Source organism: Typopeltis vanoorti, chromosome 11, assembly GCF_054136105.1.
Source record: "Typopeltis vanoorti isolate ZY-2024b chromosome 11, IOZ_Tvanoo_1.0, whole genome shotgun sequence".
NCBI classification, from domain to species: Eukaryota; Metazoa; Arthropoda; class Arachnida; order Uropygi; family Thelyphonidae; genus Typopeltis; species Typopeltis vanoorti.
The window spans coordinates 39,029,823-39,052,023 of record NC_143559.1 but is presented as its reverse complement, the minus strand read 5'-3'; the positions used below and the strand labels follow the sequence as shown (position 1 = coordinate 39,052,023).

The following is a 22,201-nucleotide window of genomic DNA, read 5'->3' as shown; positions in this document are numbered from 1 at the left end:
TACAGTTTGGGCAACCACATTTTGTTCTCTAGTCATAGAGTGAAATGGAAACAGATGTAAGTTTCCACAGAGGTCACTATAAATACGAATATCTACTCAGAGATACTTGCAGAGATTATGTGAAACAAATAGGAATAAGAACTTGGCTTCTGCCCATTTGTTGTATTTTGAAATATTTGTTACATGTTTGAAATTCGTAATTTCACCATGAGAATCTCTCGCACTTTAAATCTGCTGTTTAGTTAGATATGAGTTAATCCCATTTGGTATATGAGGAATAGCAAGTTCCCCTTCCATTCCTTTCCTGAAAACTTGGATTAATGATCTCAAAACAAAATCATGGAACATTCAATGCATGTCAAGATGTCCTTAGTTACTCATGCTGTTAAAAACAACTACCCCAGACATTTCTTTAATTGTTAATATATCCATTACAGTTTTTTTTTCCCTTTCCTAGCCAGATTTAATAACTTCAGTGTGTCTTATGTTTCAGCAGTGGTCAGTACATCAACTTTATCAACATACATATTCTTGTTCTGATCTTGTTAGATGTCATTTTGTTAAAATATGATTGCACTATTTTTCATACGTGTTCATCACTTTACTAGTTACATTGAAATTTATAAAGTTAGAATGAGATTTTTTTTTCATCTCCTGTTTGGAAAAAAAACAAAATAAAACTGATATGACAGCACAAGTTGCTTTTTTTTTAAATTTACAGATGATACAATACACAGTATTGCTGACAATCTAACTAGTAAGCACAGGTGAATAAAATGGAACTTTTTTTTTTTAGCATATCAGGATTCTTTGTTAGGTTTCTTTACATGTAATTCAGTGATAATTATTAATTAGAAGAAAAAGAATTGTTATATTTGAATAAATTTGAGTACTTGCACATTTTACTATAGTTATAATAAGAAAATAAAAACTGTTAAAGAAATGCATACAACTTTTTTTAAGTGTTTTTACACTGTTTGTTTCTTCTTGCAAGCACCTTCATCTCTCTCTCTCTGTCTGAAAAGTTTCTAGGTTTCTTAAGTTATAACCGATCATTATTGATTTTAGGAAACTGGATGTGTCATAAGGAAGCATTTATCAACATTTCTTTGGTCTGACATTGCAAAGCTCTATTTTGATGTAAGTAGCTAATATTTTTGCTCTTTCATTGACATTTCATTATTATTACATGATCATTGGGTAAAATCCAAAACTGAAGACAGCGTTGTAGCTAGAACTACAACTTTTGTCACCTGGGGCAGTTCCTGAGTTTGCCGCCCCTCTCAATACACACCAAAAATACTACAAAAAGTCAAAACGACGTATAGGGAAATAAATTAAAACACTGTTTATTTTAGTTGAGTACTTGTAAGTATAGTTGTTAAAAACTAATTATTAAGTAATAAAAGTTACTAAGTTAACATAAATAAAAGAATCGTTGAAAAATAAAATTGTGCCTCACGTGAAAAGTGCCACCAGGGCAGATGCCCCCCCCCCCCCCCCCAACTACGCCACTGTATGAAGATAATAAATAACAGACTACAATTGCAGGATTACATTGTTAAAAATAAACTTCTGCATGTTTTGCTGTCCATTGACTGATGGCTTTATTAGGAGGCTGGACTGAACTGGAGAATGTACAAAAAATCTGAACTTCTAACAACATATTTTTTTTTATAAACACATAACATTATCATAATTTAAGTTACTCACATGTATCATTTAGCATATCAAGTATAAAACATTCATTATTGTTCAAGGCCTGTAGACAGTTATTCACATATTGGAGTTCTGATAAGTAAATGTATAAGACTTAAAATTGTCATCAAGTATGAGACCATAGTTCTTGTTTAAGATGCAGTGTAATTGCATCACTTGAGAGGATTCGTTAAATGTCCTTAAGAGATTGCCTTCTAGATAAGGAATCAAGGCAAATGATCAATCTTTTTCATAGTAATTGCTGCATCTAAAAGTCTGCAGTAAGGCCACTTTTATAATTGTAAGCTTTATCAGAGTTTTTATATACTTTTATATGTGTAAGCTTTATTAGAGGTACTTGTATCTCCCCCCCCCAGTGTTTTTCAAAAGGAGTGCTCTTTCTTTTGGCAAATGTAGAAAATTCTATATAGTGTAAGGTTTAAAAGTAATTCTAATGTTGGCTTGTTTTAGAGTTTTCACTATGTCTTGATCCTGCTAACGTAAGGTAGGGAAATTGGTACCTTTTATAATCTCTGTAATTGTTATGAGTTGGTTTCTGTGAGAAGAAGAATTTATTTAGTAGTAAAATGTCTAATAGCTATTTTGAAAAAATTGAAATAGAAGATGATGAAATAGAAAAAAGATTGTTAAGGATGATGAAAAGAGCTGGTGTAGCAATATCTTCCCATATGGGCTGGCTTCTTACAATATTTCAATTACAAATTTAGTCATGTAGAAAGTTCCATTTTCAACACTTTGTTCCCAAAGTATACATTATGGCTAGTGTAAAAAGAACCACTAAATATTTATCTCAAGAAGATGCTTTAATCACTGCATCTTCCTTCCTTATTGCAAGCTCATCTCCTAAGAACCAGTATCACTGCATTGAAGAAAGAAGATATTAAAAGTTTGCATCACAATCAAGACATAATCATCCTCGAAACAGACGAGAAATGCCAGCGTTACCTTAAACAGCACTGACTGGGATGCCAAAATTTCCTGTTCAGCTCTTGTACTCAGTTTCTAAGTAAGCGGAAGAATCTCATACACAATTGATTTATCGGAATATCTAAAAATAATGACATTGAATATCACTCCTAGATTATATGATGTGACAAAGATACATAAAGCTGATATTTTTTCCTTTATTCATAGTAGATGGCATAAGTTCTTCACCACCTTTCTGAATATTTTTCCAAGTGTCTCAGGAACGACATCAGACACTCTCAAACTCTTTTTAAAAAATTACAACAGACTACAACAACACTATCACCATCCCATACATTAAAGGCACATCTGAAAAGATATCTAGAGTGCTTAACAAACACCAAATACTGCACACAGTATTTAAACCTTATGTAAAATTAGCAACTCTCATCTGTTCACCTAAGGACAAATGCACTCCTTTATCACATCCAGGAGTCTATGAAGTGCCCTGTTCTTGCCATCAAGCCTACTATGGACAGACAGGAAGAACTGTGGACATCCGCCTCAGTGAACACAAAAAATATATCCGACACTTTCGCTATGGTAAGTCAGTTTTGGCAGACCATGCTTTGGATACCCCTGCACACAAGATCAATTGGAAAGAAACAAAAGTAATGCACAGAAGCTTCTACAAGTCAGGGTGGTTGTTCGTGGAATCAACATAAGCCTTAAAACATACTCCAGACCTTAACAAGTATGGCTGTAAATCTACCAGAGATTTGAGAGACAGTCATCCTAAGACCAAATTAATATTTATTACTTTTATTTTATTTTATTTTTTTCAAACTTTCTAAGACTATTATTTGGATTACTATTTCAAAACTTTGAACTACTTTTTTTTATTTTTAAAGTCACTTCCTGGTCCAAAAGAAATTGTCTCAAACCCTTGCACGTTAAAACACCCAGAATATATGGTGCTCCTAAAATACACAAACAAGGTACACCTTTGCGTCCTATTGTAGATAGTATAAACAGTCCTACATATAAACTAGCTAAACATTTAGCCAAATTACCCACTTACACAAACAATTCTCCCTCTTTTGTTAAAAATTCTACCCACCTAAACAGTATTTTAGAAAACCACACCTTAAATAGTTCAGACCTAATGGTGAGTTTTGATATCACCTCATTATTCACTAATGTACCACTGATTGAAACACTTAACTTACTAAATTCACATTTCCCCCCAGATATATTTCAGCTATTTAAATTCACAGTACAGGCAGGTTAATTTATATGGAAAGGGAAAATATATGAACAATTAGATGGGACAGCTATGGGTTAGTCCCTTTCTCCCCCCTTAGCCAACTTCTACATAGAACATCTGGAAAAACTAGCTTTCAACAAAGCCACTCTCAAACCTAGTCTCTGGCTATGTTATGTTGATGATATGTTTGCTATTTGGCCACATGGCCCAGACACATTGAATACATTTTTAGTGCATCTAAATAGCCAGCACCCTAAAATCCACTTTACAATGGAACTAGAAGCCAATGACCGCCTGGACACACTGATCACACGTCTTCCAGAAGGTTCCTTATCATTTTCGGTTTATAGAAAACCCACACATACAGGGAGATACTTGCACAAACAATCACACCATCACCCTTCTCAACAATATGGTATCTTAAAAACACTAACCCATAGAGCTAGAGCAATCTGTTCCATTGACATTGTTCTCACTGCTGAACTTTCTCACCTACGTCACACCTTCTTAACCAATGGTTATAATCCCCATAGGATAGACAACATACTAAATGCTACCCAGAAATTCCCTGTATCTACCACAGAAGACTACAACAAAACTATCACCATCCCATACATTAAAGGCACATCTGAAAAGATATCTAGGGTGCTTAACAAACACCAACTGTGCACAGTATTTAAACCTTATGTAAAATTAGCAACTCTCATCCATTCACCTAAGGACAAATACACTCCTTTATCACATCCAGGAGTCTATGAAGTGCCCTGTTCTTGCCATCAAGCCTACTACAGACAGATAGGAAGAACTGCGGACATCCGCCTCAGTGAACACAAAAAAATATATCTGACACTTTTTATGGCAAGTCAGTTTTGGCAGACCATGCTTTGGATACCCCTGCACACAGGATCAATTGGAAAGAAACAAAAGTAATGCACAGAAGCTTCTACAAGTCAGAGAGGTTGTTCCTGGAATCAACAGAAGCCTTAAAACATACTCCAAACCTTATTAACAAGTATGGCTGTATAAATCTACCAAAGATTTGGGAGACAGTCATTTTTAGACCAAATTAATATTTATTACTTTTATTTGATTTTATTTTTTTCAAACTTTCTAAGACCATTATTTGGACTACTATTTCAAAACTTTGAACTACTTTTTTTTTTTAACCTAGATGGCACCCTATTAGGACTTTAGTCTTGTGTTGCATGGTGCAATTACTTATACTAGCCCCACTGTTACACCAGATTGTGGTTGTCTTGCATTTGTAACAAACTTTCTGTTGTGTGCTCTGAAGATGCTGGATATACCAGCAAAATATTAGCTTTTAAGTTAATAAATAGTTATTTTCTTATCCATCTGTGTTCATATCAATACCATTAAATCTATTACAGCTTTTTAAAAAACGTTTCATTTTGTAGAAATCAGCAGACCTCTATGGCATCCCATCTGATATTTTACTCAGTTTAGACATTGTCATTATTCAGAAACATTCCTGTTGAAGAATCTTTGGTATATTTGAAGATTTTCTGCCTAACAACGCATTTTTCTAGCCAATGCCTTCAATCATCTTTCTTTGCTTGGAAAATTTTATTTCCAGAAATTTGAATAAGTTCTCTCACATGCTGGCTTAAAATTCTACATGTATGGTGGCAATATATAGATAATATTTTTATTGTTTGGAAAATATTTCCATAACAATCATCACACTAAAATTAAGTGTACTCTAGAAATTGAAAATGATGAACTTCCATGTTAAACAGATGGCTGAGGAATATCACTGGATGTCTGTAAGAAGTCAACCCATATAGGAAGATCACTCCACACCAGCTCATTTCGTCATCCTCAACTAATGTATGGAATTATCACAACCTTAAAAAACCATGCTTTGAGAATCATCAAAGATAATGAAACAAGAAAAAGATAAAATTAATCTTCTATTTTACCAATTTCTTCAAAATGGCTGTGAAAAAAAAAAATTGTAAATAAATTACTCTTTTTAGAAACCAATTTATAAAATTACAAAAAGAGGATATGAAGGTACCATTTCCTTATCCTATACCAGCAGAGTATAAACACTACACAAAGATAATGTCACATCTGAAATACATCCTGGGTGTTTTTCAGAAATACTTGCTGTAAAGCTCACATTAGACAAACTGGAAGAAGTTTTGAAATCCTTAAGAAAGAACACCTGTGTTTCACACAATTTTCACAAATTATTTGAAAATGTCTTTACCAAAAACCAAATTTAAGTGATAATTTCATCTTAAAAAAAAAAAAAAAACGTGTCTCAATGTAGTACATATTACTAATATCATTTTTGCTTAATTTTTATTTCTTCTCATTATAGGAGAAAACTTAGATCAAATTATAAATCTTTATAGAAATTAAGAATATGGGGGTGCTTAACGGTCAAAGCTGTGTAATTGAGAGGAGACCTCCACACAGCCTTTAAAGGAATGCGGAGAACCGACCAGGGCTTCTGACCTAATGTCCAATCCTCACCTTCTCGTGGTGCACCCTGTTGGGTATCTACCTGGTTACTGAACGAACGAGGATGGGCTGGCAATTTGGGATTTAGCCAACCAACATTTTCTATATTGGCTTAAACCAATATAGAAAATGATGGTACAACATGACAAAATATCATGCCAGCTGGGGTGTCGCCTGGTTCAACAAGGCCCCCGTTGTTTTCGCCAGGGAACCAGGGCAAACAGCGAAAAGTCAGCTACTGGAAGAAATCTGAAAGCACACCCCCAACTCAACATCACCCAAGTTAAAGATCAGTACTATCAACATAGAAGCCTGAATGGCAAAGAAATGGAGCTAGCTGAGGAATTAGATAAGTACCAGATCGATATAATTGGGGTGACTGAAATAAAAAAGACAAAAACTAGTGAGATCTTTCTGAGCAATAAATATAAAATGTTATATTCAAGCAATAATAACTAAGGAAAAGAAGGCATAGCCATAGTATTCAACACAAAATACGAGGCTAATCTTCTTGAATGGCAGGCAGTCTCAAGTAGAGTGATGTGGGCAAATGGGGAATTGGACAATGAAACTTATTTGTGCCTATGGTCCCACAGAAGGTTCTACTAAGGTAGAAGTGGAGGCATTTTTTGATGCTTTAGAAAAAGCAACTGACACAATGAAAAACGAAAAGTTGGTCCTTGTGAGACATACAAAAATATTTTGGGAAAATTTGGAGAAAAGAGCAAAGCTAATAATAATGGCAAATACCTGTTGGATTTCTGCTCAGGACATGGACTGGTTATTACTAACACCTTGTTCCAACATAAAAATGTGCACAAATTCACATGGAGAGAAGAGGCAAGGAATAAGAAAAGTCTCATTGACTATGTTGATAAAAGTTGAGCAGCTCTCAGATGTGAACTGTAGACTAAAATACACAAAGATTATTGTAGAAAAAATGAAAGAGCTTGAGAACAGGAACCAAACCTTGGAGATTCAGTGGCAAGCCTTGTAAAACTGAGTTGATAGTGATGTTTTCTCCCTGGTGCAGGACACCACAGTGTACAGAGGATTTGAAATTGGAAGCGATCACTATTTAGCTATCAAGCGGTCACTTGAGCAGGATAAAATTGAATTTCATATTGAAAAGAACAACATGTAAGAAAGTTTTAAAGCGAATAAAAGTTGAGCAGCTCTTAGATGTGAACTGTAGACTAAAATACACAAAGATTATTGAAGAAAAAATGAAAGAGTTTGAGAACAGGAACCAAACCTTGGAGATTCAGTGGCAAGCCTTGAAGAAAACCCTGATTGATTCAACCAGAGAGGCATGTGGTGAGGTTGTCTGCATGGATAGAAAAATCAGAACTCCATGGCAGACACAGGAAGTTAAAGAGGCAGTGAAGGAAAAGAAGAAAGCATAACAAAAGTTCCTGGCAAATAAGTCAGCTTGTGTTCTTCGAGAATACAGAGACAAATGTAAGAAAGCTAAACACTGTATAAAACTAGCTAAACAAAAGTCATGGGAGGACTTTGGCAAGAACATAGAATATAAATATCAAGAAGGTTGTAAGATATTCTGGAGGTTGTTGAAGAAGCTTAGACATGGAGGAAAGAGTGCTTTTAAAGGAGTTAGAGATGATAAAGGTGACATGAAAACAGGAGAAAAAGATATCCTCGAAGTATGGAGTAAATACTTCAAAATATTGCTAAATGAAACAAGCAGTGATAGCACAGTGGAAAAAAATACTCAACAGGCATACAGTCAGGAATACATATCCATACTTGAAGTAGAAAAAGCCATCAAAGGCTTGAAATGTGGAAAAGCAGCAGCAGCAGTAGATGATATTCAACCAGAAATGCTGAAGTATGGTGGTATAAAAGTCTCACAGTGGCTGCACTGCATAGTTCAGAAAGCTTGGACAGAGGGACGAATTCCCGATGATTGGAGTAGAGCTCTAATAGCACCCATATATAAAAAGGGAAATAAAACTGAATGTGAGAATTAGAGGTATTTCCCTACTGAGTGTTCCTGGCAAGATCTGTGCAAGTATACTTGAGAAACGGTCGAGAAGGATTGTGGAAGAGAAGCTTGGTGAAGAACAAGCTGGATTCAGGCCATTAGAGGCTGTCAAGATCAGATCTTCACTTTACGACAAATAGTTGAGAAAACATGGGAATATAACAAAGATCTGTATTTAAGTTTTGTCGATCTGGAAAAGGCATATGACAAGGTGCCAAGAGAGAAGCTATTCAGTATGCTATAGTTATATGGTGTCAATGGGGCATTATATGAAGCAATACTTAGTCTGTATTTGAGTTGTAAGTCAGCAGTTAGAATTGAAGGAAGTACAGGAAGATGGTTTAATGTTAAATCTGGTGTGAGACAAGGATGTACATTATCCCCTCTGTTATCCATTATCTATAAGTATCACATTATGAAGGAAAGTGGTATTAAACATATCAAAATTGGAGATGTTAATGTCAGCTCTTTGCTTTATGCTGATGATGTTATACTTCTAAATAAATCCACTACAAGTTTGCAAGATTCCCTGACTAAATTGAATAACTGTTGTAATAGATATGGTATGAAGGTCAGCATTAAAAAGACAAAGACAATGAAAATAGATAGAATTGTTGAAAAGGTTCGCCGTTCACGACTGTGTTGTGAACGGGGAACCTGTGGAACAAGTAAAACATTTCAGCTACTTAGGCACGATTTTTACTAAAGATGGTAAATTAAATATGGAAATAGACAACAGAATCAGCAAAGCTGGTATGGTAGGAAGTCAATTGAATAAATTCATATGGATTAAGAGAGAAATTAGTCAGAACACGAAATTAGGTGTATACAAAAGTGTTCAAACCAGTTTTAACTTATGGATCTGAGAGCTGCATCAGAGGTAAAACACTTGACCAAAGACTAGAGACTGCAGATATGAGTCCTGAGAAAGATTAGGGACACGAACAGATGGTATCAATGGCAATATCATATTAAAAACGAGGATATTAGGAAAGAACTTGACATTGTCGGCATCCAGGAAGGCATTAGCAGAGCTAATCTCAGGTGGTATGGTCACTTAAACAGAATGGGCGAGGAAAGATTAGCAAAACAAGTGTTCTCTGCCAGGTTGGCAGGAAAACCAAGATATAGGTGGATTGATACAGTACAATGTGACTTTTACGATAGAAATATAAGATCTGATAATGATAATATTGGAGTTTTCACAAGTAACAGACTGATTTGGAGGAAAATTGTAGATAGCAAGTTAGTAATGATGTAAATTTTTCATGTAGTGCTATCATATCCTGTACATCCCTTGAGGGTACATGGCAGGAATTTGATGATTATCTTTTTCGATTTAAAACATTACAGAGCTCTTTAGCATGAACCATTCATTATATTCTATCTACTTACAAAAATGCCAAGGAATAATCTAATTGACTACATTATTCATAGTGATGTTTTCATGATGGTGCAAGACATTAACTATAGAAAGGGATTTGAGATAGGATATAATTGTCATTTACTTTTGAGTAGAATAAAGATGAATATGATATTGAAAAGGAAAATATATACAAAAGTTTTAAAATGAATCACTCACAGCTTTCAGAGCTGAAAAGCTCTGAAAGTTTGTTAAGATTAAGTTATGTTAATTTTCTATATTAAAATATTATCATGTTTATTTTTAAGTAGGTTGGTCTTATATCATTACTATACTTGGCTCACTAGAATAACTGATTCAAACAATTTCATCTCTGGTAAGAAAAAAAAAAGCTTTTGAGAATAGCTTCGTTCTTTTTTTTTTTTTTTTCATTGGGTATTGATATCTATTTGGTGACATACAAATATGGATATTTCACATTTAAGTCCTTCACTATTCGCACATTAGTGTGTCGCATCAAAATCTACAAGCTTGCAATATCTGCAATTGTATTTTGCATCTAAACAAAGTCACTGTTGAATTTGTTACAATTGTCATTGATATTTCTATTTCTTTGATATGTACATATGAATTGCTTAGTCTTACATTTAATGATATACCACAAATGTATGTTTTTTCTTATATAGAAAAAGAAATTTGAAATTCAATGTGATGGATGTCCTCAACCCCGAAAGTTTACTTATTACACTCATAGTGAAGAAACAGCAAAAAGTCTATTAAGGTTATGTAGACTCGCACATCAAATGAATATGTTTGTACAGCCACAGGTGCAAGAACTAAAGAAAAGGGAATCTCAAGGTAATATACAATTTCATGATTTTTACTATATTCATTTAATTTATAGTAATAAATTTGTATCGCTCTCAATAACACCCTTCCAAAAACGTTCTTGACCTATTCTGAAGGAAATTTGCTATAGCAATCTTGCAATATCAAACTATTATAATGTTTTTTATTAGCTATATTGTGAGTTGAATACATTGTAACATTTGTCTGTCATTTGCAATTTTAAATCCATTTGGACTTATAATGTTCAGAATCTGTCAGAACTCTACCCACTTAGGCAGATTTTATCAGACTAATCAACTGTCAACCTGGTTTTTAAGTTTCTACAGAGTATTAATCTCTATCACTTTATATAATGTGTGTGTGTGTGTGTGTAGTTGAACTTATAGTAAATATCTTTTTAAAAAACCTTGGATTTATATACATTTATGAATTTTAATATCTTTTTACTTTTTCATATATACTCTTCTTTTCCGCTTTTTTCAGACAATATTTTTGTGTTATGTTGCTTATTTATTAAATAGCATACTTCTAAGAATTGTTTCATATACACCCTCTGTCTAAAAAGAAACCAAACTTTTGATAGAAAATAAAACATAGGCCAATTATAATTATTCAAATCATTTAATTCAATCAATATAGTCTCCCTCAGATACAGCGTTTGGTACAGTCAATTAATTCATTAAATGAGATTTTTATATAAATTTTTGGGATACTGTTGAGGGTCGTGGTTACTGCTGCTTAAATGTTTTTGGTAGTGTCGTATCACTTTCCTTTCATCAGCAAATAAAGTCGGGGGGGGGGGAGAAGTCACAAGATGCTTAATCAGGTGAATACGGCGAGTGATCCAACACACAAACTTGGTTTTGCTCAAAAACTGTCTCACAATGTTCGAACAATGAGATGGTGCATTATCATGCAAAAGTGACCAGCTGCCTGCATCACGATATTCATGCCGTACGTGACGAATTCTCACTATCAATCACCTCAAAACTTCGAGATAAAACTCGCCATTGACCGTTTGGCCAGGCGGAATGAATTCTTTGTGGATAATGCTCTTGGAATCGTAGAAACAAATCAGCATTGTCTTTACTTTTGACTTCTCCAAGCGACTTTTTTTTTCGGATTCCCCTCTTCTGGTGGTCTTCACTCAGCACTCTGGTGCTTTGTTTCTGACTCATACTCAAAACACCAAGGAAGGTTGAGTCCTTACGAGCGGTTTTTAATGAGGTCCTTGCATTCAATTCCATACATTTTTTCATCAGTCATCTTGTGGGGAACAAATTGCAAATTCAATTTACAAAGGCCCAAACTCTTGGTTAAAATGTTGTGCACAGTTGATTTGAAATCCCCAATTCATCTTCAATTAATCTCACGGACGATTACAGGTTTTCTTTGATGAAATCACATACTTTTTGGGTGTTGACTTCGCTCAGTTCAGTTTTTGGACAGCCCGGCTTTTCGTGATCCTCGCAACCACTTTGAAATTGCTTAAACCACTCATAAATTTGAGTACGGGTAAGCATTCATCACCGTATGCTTTTTGATGCATTTTGGTAAAACTTTTACCAAGTTTAACACAAAAGTCGATCACAGCTCTCTGTTTGAAACTCATTTTCCGATTGTTCGTTAAAACACACTGTCACTCTTGGCACTATAACTCGGCTTCTAATGAAACAAACGTCATTGACACAACACTAGTGAAGGTTGCCGCTTTCGACAACAAAAAGATACAACAGTGGCACCATTAGTTTCTTCTATTTTCGAAAAGTTTGGTTTCTTTTTGGACAGAGGGCATGTGATTTTTTTTGTTATTTCAACTTTTATGTATATTTTTAGACCTATATAAGCACCTTATTTTTTACATGTCTTTGGCACAACATGACCATAGCTGTCCTTGTGCCATTAAATTCCAAAACAAACAATCTTTCAGAACGTGTTCTCTGCCCCAGCCCTCCCTTGAAAGAAAATTGAATATATAAAAACTTCAATGGTCCAAAGTCTTTTTTTCTTCAAAATATCCACTATTGAAACAACACACCATTTGTGTTGTTTCAGTCACCTTATCCCATTACTCTCAATGACTGTGTAATTGTATTTCTCCATAAGTGGTGTCAGTTGTGCTTCTACTATTCTGTTAATCATGAGTATGATGTAAGAAATTGGTCCTAAAGAAGCAAATAGAAATAGCATTGCTACTTCAATATATTCACTTTCTTGGAATCCAATCTTTGACAGGCATTTGTTAGATGCTTAGTAATGAAAAATATGAAATTTGCTCCATTGTAAATTTTAAAACAAGATGTACAAGCATATACATATATAAAATGCCTAATAATTCAGGTTATTTCCTATATTATTTATGTACAAATTAAACCCAGCACTTAACCTTGCAGCACACCACTAGTCACCTGTTTTCGCCTCAATTCCACCCTCCATATACCACTTTTTGATATCCATCCAGCAGCCACCCTCTTATCCATTTAATCAGTGTCATATCCATCCTCATTTGTTCTAATTTGCATAACAGAGTTCCACGTGGTATTCTGTCCCATTGCCTTTGCAAAATTACCATGTAGCCATTTCCTTTATCCAACTCAGCTGTTACTCTATTATAAAAAAAAGTTAGTAAATTACTAAGGCATGACCAACTCTTCACAAAGCCATGTTGACCCATATTCTAGGAAAATCAGATATCAAGCAACTATTTTTACTGTTATTGTAAGTTCTTTATTATCTTTGCAATTCCACTTTAAAAAAAATGGAGAGGTTATAAATGTACAACTCCCAAATTTCCTATTGAAGTGCATTTTTTATAAAGCAGTAGCAGTAAGAAGTGAAATGTTGGCATGTTTAATAGCTTATTCATCAATTCAAGAAAGTTATTTTTGTTTTTGTGCATTTTATTTTATTGCTAATTTTCTTGTGTTATATCCATTTTGAATATGGATGACTGGACCTCTGATCACTTTGTCCAACCCCCATATTTGAAAACGGGCAGACACTACCTTTATAAGGGAGAATACAACAATCAGTTTTAATGCACATTAACATTTTATTTCTAAAATGATAGCATTTAAAAATTGTGTAGACTACTTTAATATATATACTATAGAGACCTGTTTAGTCCAGTCAATAGGATTTTTTCTTTTCCACTCACATACTGTGGGTTTGAATCTCTTTGAGCATAGATGTTTGTGAATGTCTTTAGATGGTAGGTGATCATTACCTGGTGCCAGGTTATCATCCTACTTATTGAATGCCTGAAGTGACGTGAAACATAATGCCATATTTGGTCTCTGGTTTTCCAACCTAGTTTAACTATGACGCTAATGAGCTCTAAGCAACCTTTAATCCCCCCCCCCCCCAAAAAAAAGGTATCATTCTTTCATGAACAGGTCTTTAATATCTTGTATTCAGCAGTTCCAATAAATTTTTATATAGAATACTGTAAAGGTATACATAAATTTATACTGATTTCTCTATTAACAGGTCATAAACCCTACAGGGAATCATATATTTACAGTGATAGTTTAGACCTTGCTTGGGAACAAGGCCAGAGGAATATTTCTGCACACAGAAACACTCTTCCAGGCAGTGTTGGTTTGCTGAAGAAGTCAAGAGGAAGCAGTAGCGAACAAAGGGTCTCTGTTATTAGTAATGCCTCTTCTAACACAACATCAGGAATAGTATCAGATAAAGTACAGAGCTTGGACGAAAGTGAAGGTAATCCATAATTTTATCTTTTGGTTTGTTCTTAACCACATTGATTAGAATATATTACAGTGGAGAAAGCAAATATATAATTTATAAATATTGCAGTTTGAAAGTATTTCAACACATATTTATCTTCTCTTATTTCTGTTCCTATACTTTTGACTACATTGTTTATCTTTTAGTACATAAAATGAATCAAACATGTCTACAGTACAAAGAACATACCCACTTCCATATGCTAAACAGCTTTTTAATCAGAAAATAGCATATAAATATGTCCTGATGAATTAAAAAGAAATAATTAAGTGCTATGTATTATTTGGCAATTGATCATTAAATTTAATAACTGTGGCCAAGTTCATTTGTAGGCAGATTTTTTGAAGAACTGTTTTTCCTTATAAAACAATTCTTAACTGAAGTTATATAATTAACATCTGTTTCTATCTTTAGGTATTACTACTTGATGTCTCTTGTTTTCTTTACTTTGCATGCAATTTGCACTTCTTACTCTACATACGAACTTGCTGGTTGCTTAAATTTATGTATTGATTTATTGTTTTTTTTTGCTGAACTCAGGCTTTGTTGTTTGATCCATTATTTATTGTTTCTCTGTTGATCGCTCCTTGCATTTTGATCTAACGGCATCAGTCCATCTACATCTTAGTTTTCCTCCAGTTCTTTTCTCTGTCACTTTTGCTTCAGACCCTTCTTTTACAAATCTTTAATTCCCAGTTCTCTTTAAATGTTTGTAAATCTAGTTTGCCAAGCGATAGCACTTCTGCTCTCCAACCTGATGGGGTCTACAAACATGGATGTTGTGAAAATCTTTAGCCGGTAGATAAATTTCATTTCTGGTGTGAGACTACCTGGCTGTTGGTAACCTGAAGTGACTTGAGAATATTCATTTTTGGTCTCTAGAGCAGGATTTCTGGATTATCTCTTAGCCCATCCACAGTACTAATGTATCATGAGTTTACAATCCATGCCAATTAAGTAAGGGAATATAAATGTTATGAAGAGTATTCATTTTATTGCTCCAACCAGCAGTATGATAATATTTGGAAACTAAACATTTAAACATTTTTAAGCAATAAAGCACAAAAGACTGTGTGTGTGCGTGTGTGCATGTGTGCGCGCATGCAGCAAAACAGTGGATGATCACCAGTTGATCCAAAAGGTCATTCAGATTGACTCTGTTAGTAGTCAGCATCTATAAGTTAGCTGTCAGATAGTGATGCTTACCTGATATCTTTCTCTCTCTCTAGAAATATTTACTTCTATTACTATAAAATTAGGCAACTGCTGATTCTTCTAGGATATCTTTCATACACTGTATGATAAAGTAGAGAGGAAAGGAAACAAGAATTGTCCAGCTTTGGTTGGCTGAGTGGTTAGTGTATCCTCTCTTTAACCAGCAGGCTGCAGATTGGAATTCTGCCATCAGCATTGGATGCCTATGATTGTCTGTATGTGGGAGATAAAGTTCATTGCCAGTGAGAGACCACTGTCTCGCTTACTGTTGGCCTGAAGTATCTTGAAAAAGTTCCATATTTGGTCTTTAGAGCAGGGTTTCTGGACTAGGTAAAAAATAAATAAATAAAGAATAAAAATACAAATATATAAAATTAATGAAAACAGTGAAAAAAAATCCTTAGCCCACCTATGATATTGAATGTACTATAGTGTGGAAGCAACATAAAAGAACCTGTTCTAGAATGTAAACATGATCTTAGCCACTTCATATACCAATGTTAGAAGTTTAGTAGTTTACATTTTACAGTTATTGAATGTTTGTACAAATTTTTATTCAGATATTGTTCTTTTACAATATAGCACAAATTATTATTATCATTTTCTCAGTCAATTATTTCAAACCACAAGAAACTCCTTTTTCTTGGCTCCTCACTGTTTTTGTTATAGCAATATAGTTTCATTACAGCTCTTGGGTTTTATGAAATATATTTATTACTGAAAACTGTCAAACACAACTGCAAACTGCAATGTGAATGGTCAGTTTGTCCATTCACTTGAAATATGAATGGACAAACTGACATTTGTCCATTCACATAAAAGGATAAACTAAACCAGACTTGAGGTCAAATGAAATTCAGTTGAGAATGAGAGAAACTTCTATAAGGCTTTACAACTGATGTGGTAAATTGACCAGTCCCATACAAGATGGCTGGTTTTTCTTTCTGGGAATGGGATTTTATTCTGTGAACCAAGCAAACCAGCTAGAAAACACATGCAATTAACAAGTATAATATGGTCTTGACAACCTTAGTTGCCTTGGCTGTAATATCAACCAATGATATATTTAATGTTGCAGGTATATCAAATATTTGGCTAAATGAATAATGTCTGCTATCCTACCTGCAGAGATAATAGGTTTAAATTCTACTGGATGTTTGGGGAAAGTTTTCTTAGCAGATCATTTTTACCCCTTGCTGTGAGATTGTTAGCTTGCTTATCGGGGCTTGAAGTGGTTTAAGAAACTACCACGTTTAATGATTAAAAACAAAATCTGGGTTTAATAGTTGTTAGCATTATGCACAAGTAGATATACACAAACTAGTTTCACACGTTAAGAACTAGTGGCTTTTTTTTTTCGATCAGGAAATCAAGAAAGGATTACAAAATTAAAATTCAGATATTACATTGGAATAGTAAGTAATCAAAACGATGCACCAGTGATGCATGGCTTGTCATCTTTTAGGATAGTTTGATTGTTGAAAAGTTAAATTCAAATTTATTGAGAGGTCTGATTAATGACTTCTTGACATCATTTGACTCCTTTGTTTCTATTGAGACAGCCGAGAGGAAGGAATAATAATAATATGTAGGGAAGCTGTCAGTTACAGCTTTAGATAGGGCATTGTGGTTGTATTCCACTCGTGTCACTGAAACAGGTTTCAAGATTAATCACTAGCCCATTCACTGTACAACTTTTCATGGGTGAGATTGTCTTAATTAAACCTTAATATTGCACTTTTTTCTTATCTGTTTTATGATGCACTTATAGTTTTTACTTTTGCAGATGATCTGGATATGGAAATTATGATAAACTCACCTCCTTTGCACTGCTCTTTAGAATGTATATCTACAAAAGCAGACATGCCTACAAAGCCAACAAAAATTAATCAGGAATATAGTTGTACATCAAAAAATACAGAAAGCAAGCTTAGTCAACAGCCATGTAAGTTTATACTTTCTTCAGTGTTTTATTTTAATATGTAATTAATTATTATTGTTTTAACCTTATTACCTTAAAGCTTTATATAAAAATATTTTAACTATAGCATAAAAAATGATTACAGCACAGTGAATTAATTACATGGTATGTGCCTTCCAGTTATGAATATTCAGATCTGATGTGAAAATGGTCATTTTGTGTGCTATCTATTACTTATCTGAAAATGACCCTCCCAAGAATTGGGGGGGGGTCATTTTTATCAGATATCATGTAACTCACTATTTTATTTTACTCAATTTCTTAAGAATTAACTTGCATGTAATCTGCATTTAATAATACTGTTAGCTTCTTTCTTTATAACCACTTGGTTTTTTCTTATTGGTATCATATAAGCAAATGCAAAAGAAATTTTTAGCTGTTGATGGCAAACAAATATTTTCATTTGGCAATTATTTTGATAGTCATTGTTCTGTAGTCAGATGGTAAGTGTGCCCCACAAATACATACCAAGCCCATTTCATGGAAGAAATCAAACAACAGATATAAGTATTTTTAAGATTGCACTGCTAAGAAGTTTTGCATCAAGGCAACTCATATTATCGTTTAGGTCTAGGCAATATAACAAGGCTAGAAACTGGTTTTAGTCCACACACATTACTCATTTCTTGTTTAAAAAGAGAGAGAGAGAGAGAGAGAGAAGTTTGCTATTATCATTTTATATACTTATTTTGCAAGCTTTTTTAAAAGTAATGGCTTCATTAGCAATCTTCATTACAAACTTCCTGTCTAATTAACAATCATAGAGATTCTATCATTGTCAACTGTATTGTCCTTTTTTAATAGTTACTATGAAAAAGTCAAGAGCAGCTGAAATAGTTGCTGTTGATGCTTTTATAGAATTTGGCCTGTGTTTGCATATAACTGCTGTCCAAATCTTTTGGCTATTTTTACATTGTCAACATAATTGTACTGACGGTTTTCTCTTACCATTCAGTATATAAGTAAGTGGATCTTTATTCTCTAATGTCAGCTCATATTGGAGTGCCTTCTAGGTTCTTTTTCCTTTCTGTTTATAAATGGTTCTCTCCAGTTGACATTAAATATCCTTTTTTTTTTTTTTTTACAGTGCACAATCTTTTCTCATTTCGCAACTACATCTTTAACGGGTATCTATTTCCAGACTATTCCACAGTGCCAATATATAAACTAGTACATAGCACTTCATTGTGAGTGAGAGTTGGTCGTATTTCATTTTCTCTAAAATAAATGAAACCTTCCTATACTCTCAGCTTTTGATGACATCTGGAACTCAGAAATGAGATTTTCTTTCCTTAAAAATAACTAATCTTCTTTGATATGAACATATCAAGTAAGCATTGGATATTTCTGAAAATTTCTGTATTTTATCATTTAGTTGTCACTTAGTTATCAACTAATTATGCAAAGAATATTTAGCATGCTCCTCATAAACAAAAAATAAATAAAATCAAAATATATCCAAAATCATAAAAAAAAAAAAAAAAATTCCATTATCATCATTTCATCAACATACATGTTTTAATTCAAACATAAATGATATGCATACCATGCTTTATGCAATTTCTTCTAGTACATAGGTGGTACACATGTTTGTCAGAACAGACATTGTCCTAGTTTGCTAACTGCATTTTGTAATATTCCTTTGCTATTTTCATCACCCAAGCAATGAAGCCAGCTATCTTCATGATCCCTTCAGTGGCCATATCTCAAACTGGCATGCCTTCTCTAGTAATGCTGATTAAGTGGAAAATTCTATGCTGAAATTTGTTTGTTAGCAGTGATATAACACATAATCAATCATATTACCAAACTCCAATACTTTTTTCTTCCCAACATTTGCTTCTCTGACTACAGAGCATTATTTTTGAATTACCAAAATAATCATTATTGAAATAATTTAACCTCAATGAAAACCTTGATTCATCCCCTCCCAATTTCCCACTTAAAATTCCTAACCTCTATCTGAGCCTTGGTTTTTCTAGCAGGTATGCTGATGTGATCCAAAAGAATTTCGCATATCACAAGTAGCTTGAGAGCAAATCTTCAGCTTCACATTCAAACTACACTGCAGCTTGCAACAATTAAAAAGACCATATACAAAAAACACTTGGCTGCTATCAAGTTGCACTGGACTGTTCTGGTTTCTTCTCAGGACCATTAGGCACAACTTCTGTCTTTCCATGCTCCTACCTCTCGCACACTAGATGTTATCATCAGCTGAGCATGTAAGGCAGATTTGGTATTCTTCTCTTGATAAACAACCATGGCAAAATACTTCCCACAATACAAAGAATGGCTTGCTCTATTCCTCTCCTGGTATAATCTAAAATAAATGAGAAGAATCTTTGAATTACTCTGTCACCAACAAGTCTCGCATTATGCTTCGGAATTAACACTCATCTTATAGCATCTTTTCAATCTTTTCTACTCATCTGGCATCACCTTTACAGTGATAAGTGATTAAAAAATGGTGATAAGGTTGGCCATCAAACTATCATTCCATTGCTTTTACCTCAGTTAATACAAAAATCAAAGAGAAGGTATCATAAATAGTGAACTTCATCACTCTGAGGTCCACTAATGGAATCCTGACCAGTAATATGGATTCTGCCACTTATATTCCATACATCTTTTAACTCTCATCACTGGCTATGGAATGGTTTTGGGGGGGACAGCATTTCCTAGGCATTTGATTAGGTCTTGTATAGAGGCTTATTTACTCGTCTTATGGTCTACTTTCTATTCTTTGCAGTTGGGTTGAGTTTCCTTTCTGGTTGTGCATTACACATAAATGGTTTCCTCTCCTCCTCATATACTCACAGCTTTATTGATGACAATAAAGCTATGGACTTCTCTTCATTTCATAAACCATGTAGTGTGCATTCATTTCATGCTTGATGATTTTTTATAACCATCATCATCAATTTCCTGATATGTACCCCCAAGGGGTATTTAGGTTACTATGACAACACTACATGATTAAGTTTACATTATTATTAATCTCCTATCAATAATTTTCCTCCAAATCAATCTATTACTTTTGAGCACTCCAATATTCTTATATCTAACATTTCATGCTTCTAAGGCACTTCTGACTGAATCAATCCATCTAGACCCTGGTCTTCCTCCAGGTCTCTTTCCTGCTATCTTGGCATCAAACCTTCTTTGCTAACCTTTCTTCATCCATTCTATTTAAGTGTCAATACCATCTCAGATTAGCTCTGCTGACACATTCTTGAATGCTAATAATGTTAAGTTCCTTTCTAAATCTTCATTTTTAATATGATTGTCATTGATGCCATTGGCTCACTCCCCTAATTTTTCTCAGATCCATGGTCTCTAATCTTTAATCAAGTGCTTTATTTCTAACACAATTCTCAGATCGGTAACTTAAAACTGGTTTGAACACTGTCTTGTATATTGCCAGTTTGGTGTTTTGGTTAATTTTTCTTATTCCATATACATTTATTCAGCTGGCTGCCCCACCATACCAACTTTGCTTATTCTAAATAGTTAAAGTGTTTTATTTGTTCTATAGGATCTCTATTCAGAATGCAGCTGAAGTTTTCTATGCTCCTGCTTATTTTCATAGTTTTTGTCTTTTTATTGCTGATTTTCATGCCAAATTTGTTAAAGCTGTTATTCAATATAGTTAGGAAATCCTGGAGACTTGGCACTAGATATGTTTAGAAGTACAACATCGTCTGCATAAAGCAAAGAGCTAAGTTTGACATCTCCAATTCTAATATCAGGCCTAATGCCACTTTCTTTCATAATGTGATCCATATAGATGATGATGAATACGGGTGAAGATAATGTGCATCCTTGTCTTGCCCATGATTTTACATGAAACCATCTTCCTATATTTCCTTCAATTCTAATTGCTGGCTGACAACTTAAATATAGACTATGTATTTCTCTGTAATGTTCCATAGTTCACCAAAATCTTCCCTTTATGTTGTCAGGATTAGTCATCTGATTGGTGTTGATCTCTCTCTTTACCATTACTAATCACTGATTTTGTTTTAATAGATGACTAATAAGATGATAGGATACCTACACATCATTTTATCTATAGAAAGCTGTCTCTCTCTCTCTCTCCTGGGGGAAAAAATGTAACATAAATGTGTTCAGATTTTTTTTTAAATTGGCACCACTTCATGAAAAACAATGACTGAAAAAAACACATGAAATGTTTCTCAGTTGCCTCTTTATTGCTTACATTACTGATAGAATATGAATTTTTTTTTCATGTCTAATAAGCTGATAAACACACAAATATATAAGTGGTTAAGATATTTACTTCAACACTGACATTTACTCATGGTAAAAATTAGTCATAGCCTTAACAAAACTTATAAATAGATCAGCTCTGGGAACATATGATTAGGTATACAAGCAAATTGGCCAGAGAATATGCATTTACCAGACCAGAAATGCCAGTAGGAAGTAGTGGCATAGTGTGGATGAAGGATTAAGTGTTACAGGTGGTGGATTATGTGGTGCTGAGTGCTTGTTTATCAATGTTTTTGGAGACATCCATTTAAATGTCACCTAACAATAATTGGCAACTATGGTGTTCCAACCAGTCTGACATCTGGCTAGTAAGATATTTGTCAGACTTGTGAACCACCACAAATTTTTCAAGCCCTG

The 22,201-nt window shown here is 34.0% G+C and overlaps 1 protein-coding gene across 9 annotated transcripts in view; it reads left to right on the top strand.

Annotated features, from left to right (window-relative positions):
* ex (FERM domain containing expanded) overlaps positions 1 to 22,201 on the top strand; it is a 268,471-nt gene that overhangs the window by 228,019 nt on the left and 18,251 nt on the right. For all 9 annotated transcript variants that reach the window (XM_090400073.1, XM_090400077.1, XM_090400074.1 and 6 more), the window contains 4 exons: positions 1,069 to 1,140; positions 10,440 to 10,611; positions 14,092 to 14,325; positions 17,354 to 17,512. In XM_090400073.1, coding sequence (XP_090256199.1) covers positions 1,069 to 1,140; positions 10,440 to 10,611; positions 14,092 to 14,325; positions 17,354 to 17,512 — 637 coding nt within the window. The remainder of the gene's footprint in view (positions 1 to 1,068; positions 1,141 to 10,439; positions 10,612 to 14,091; positions 14,326 to 17,353; positions 17,513 to 22,201) is intronic.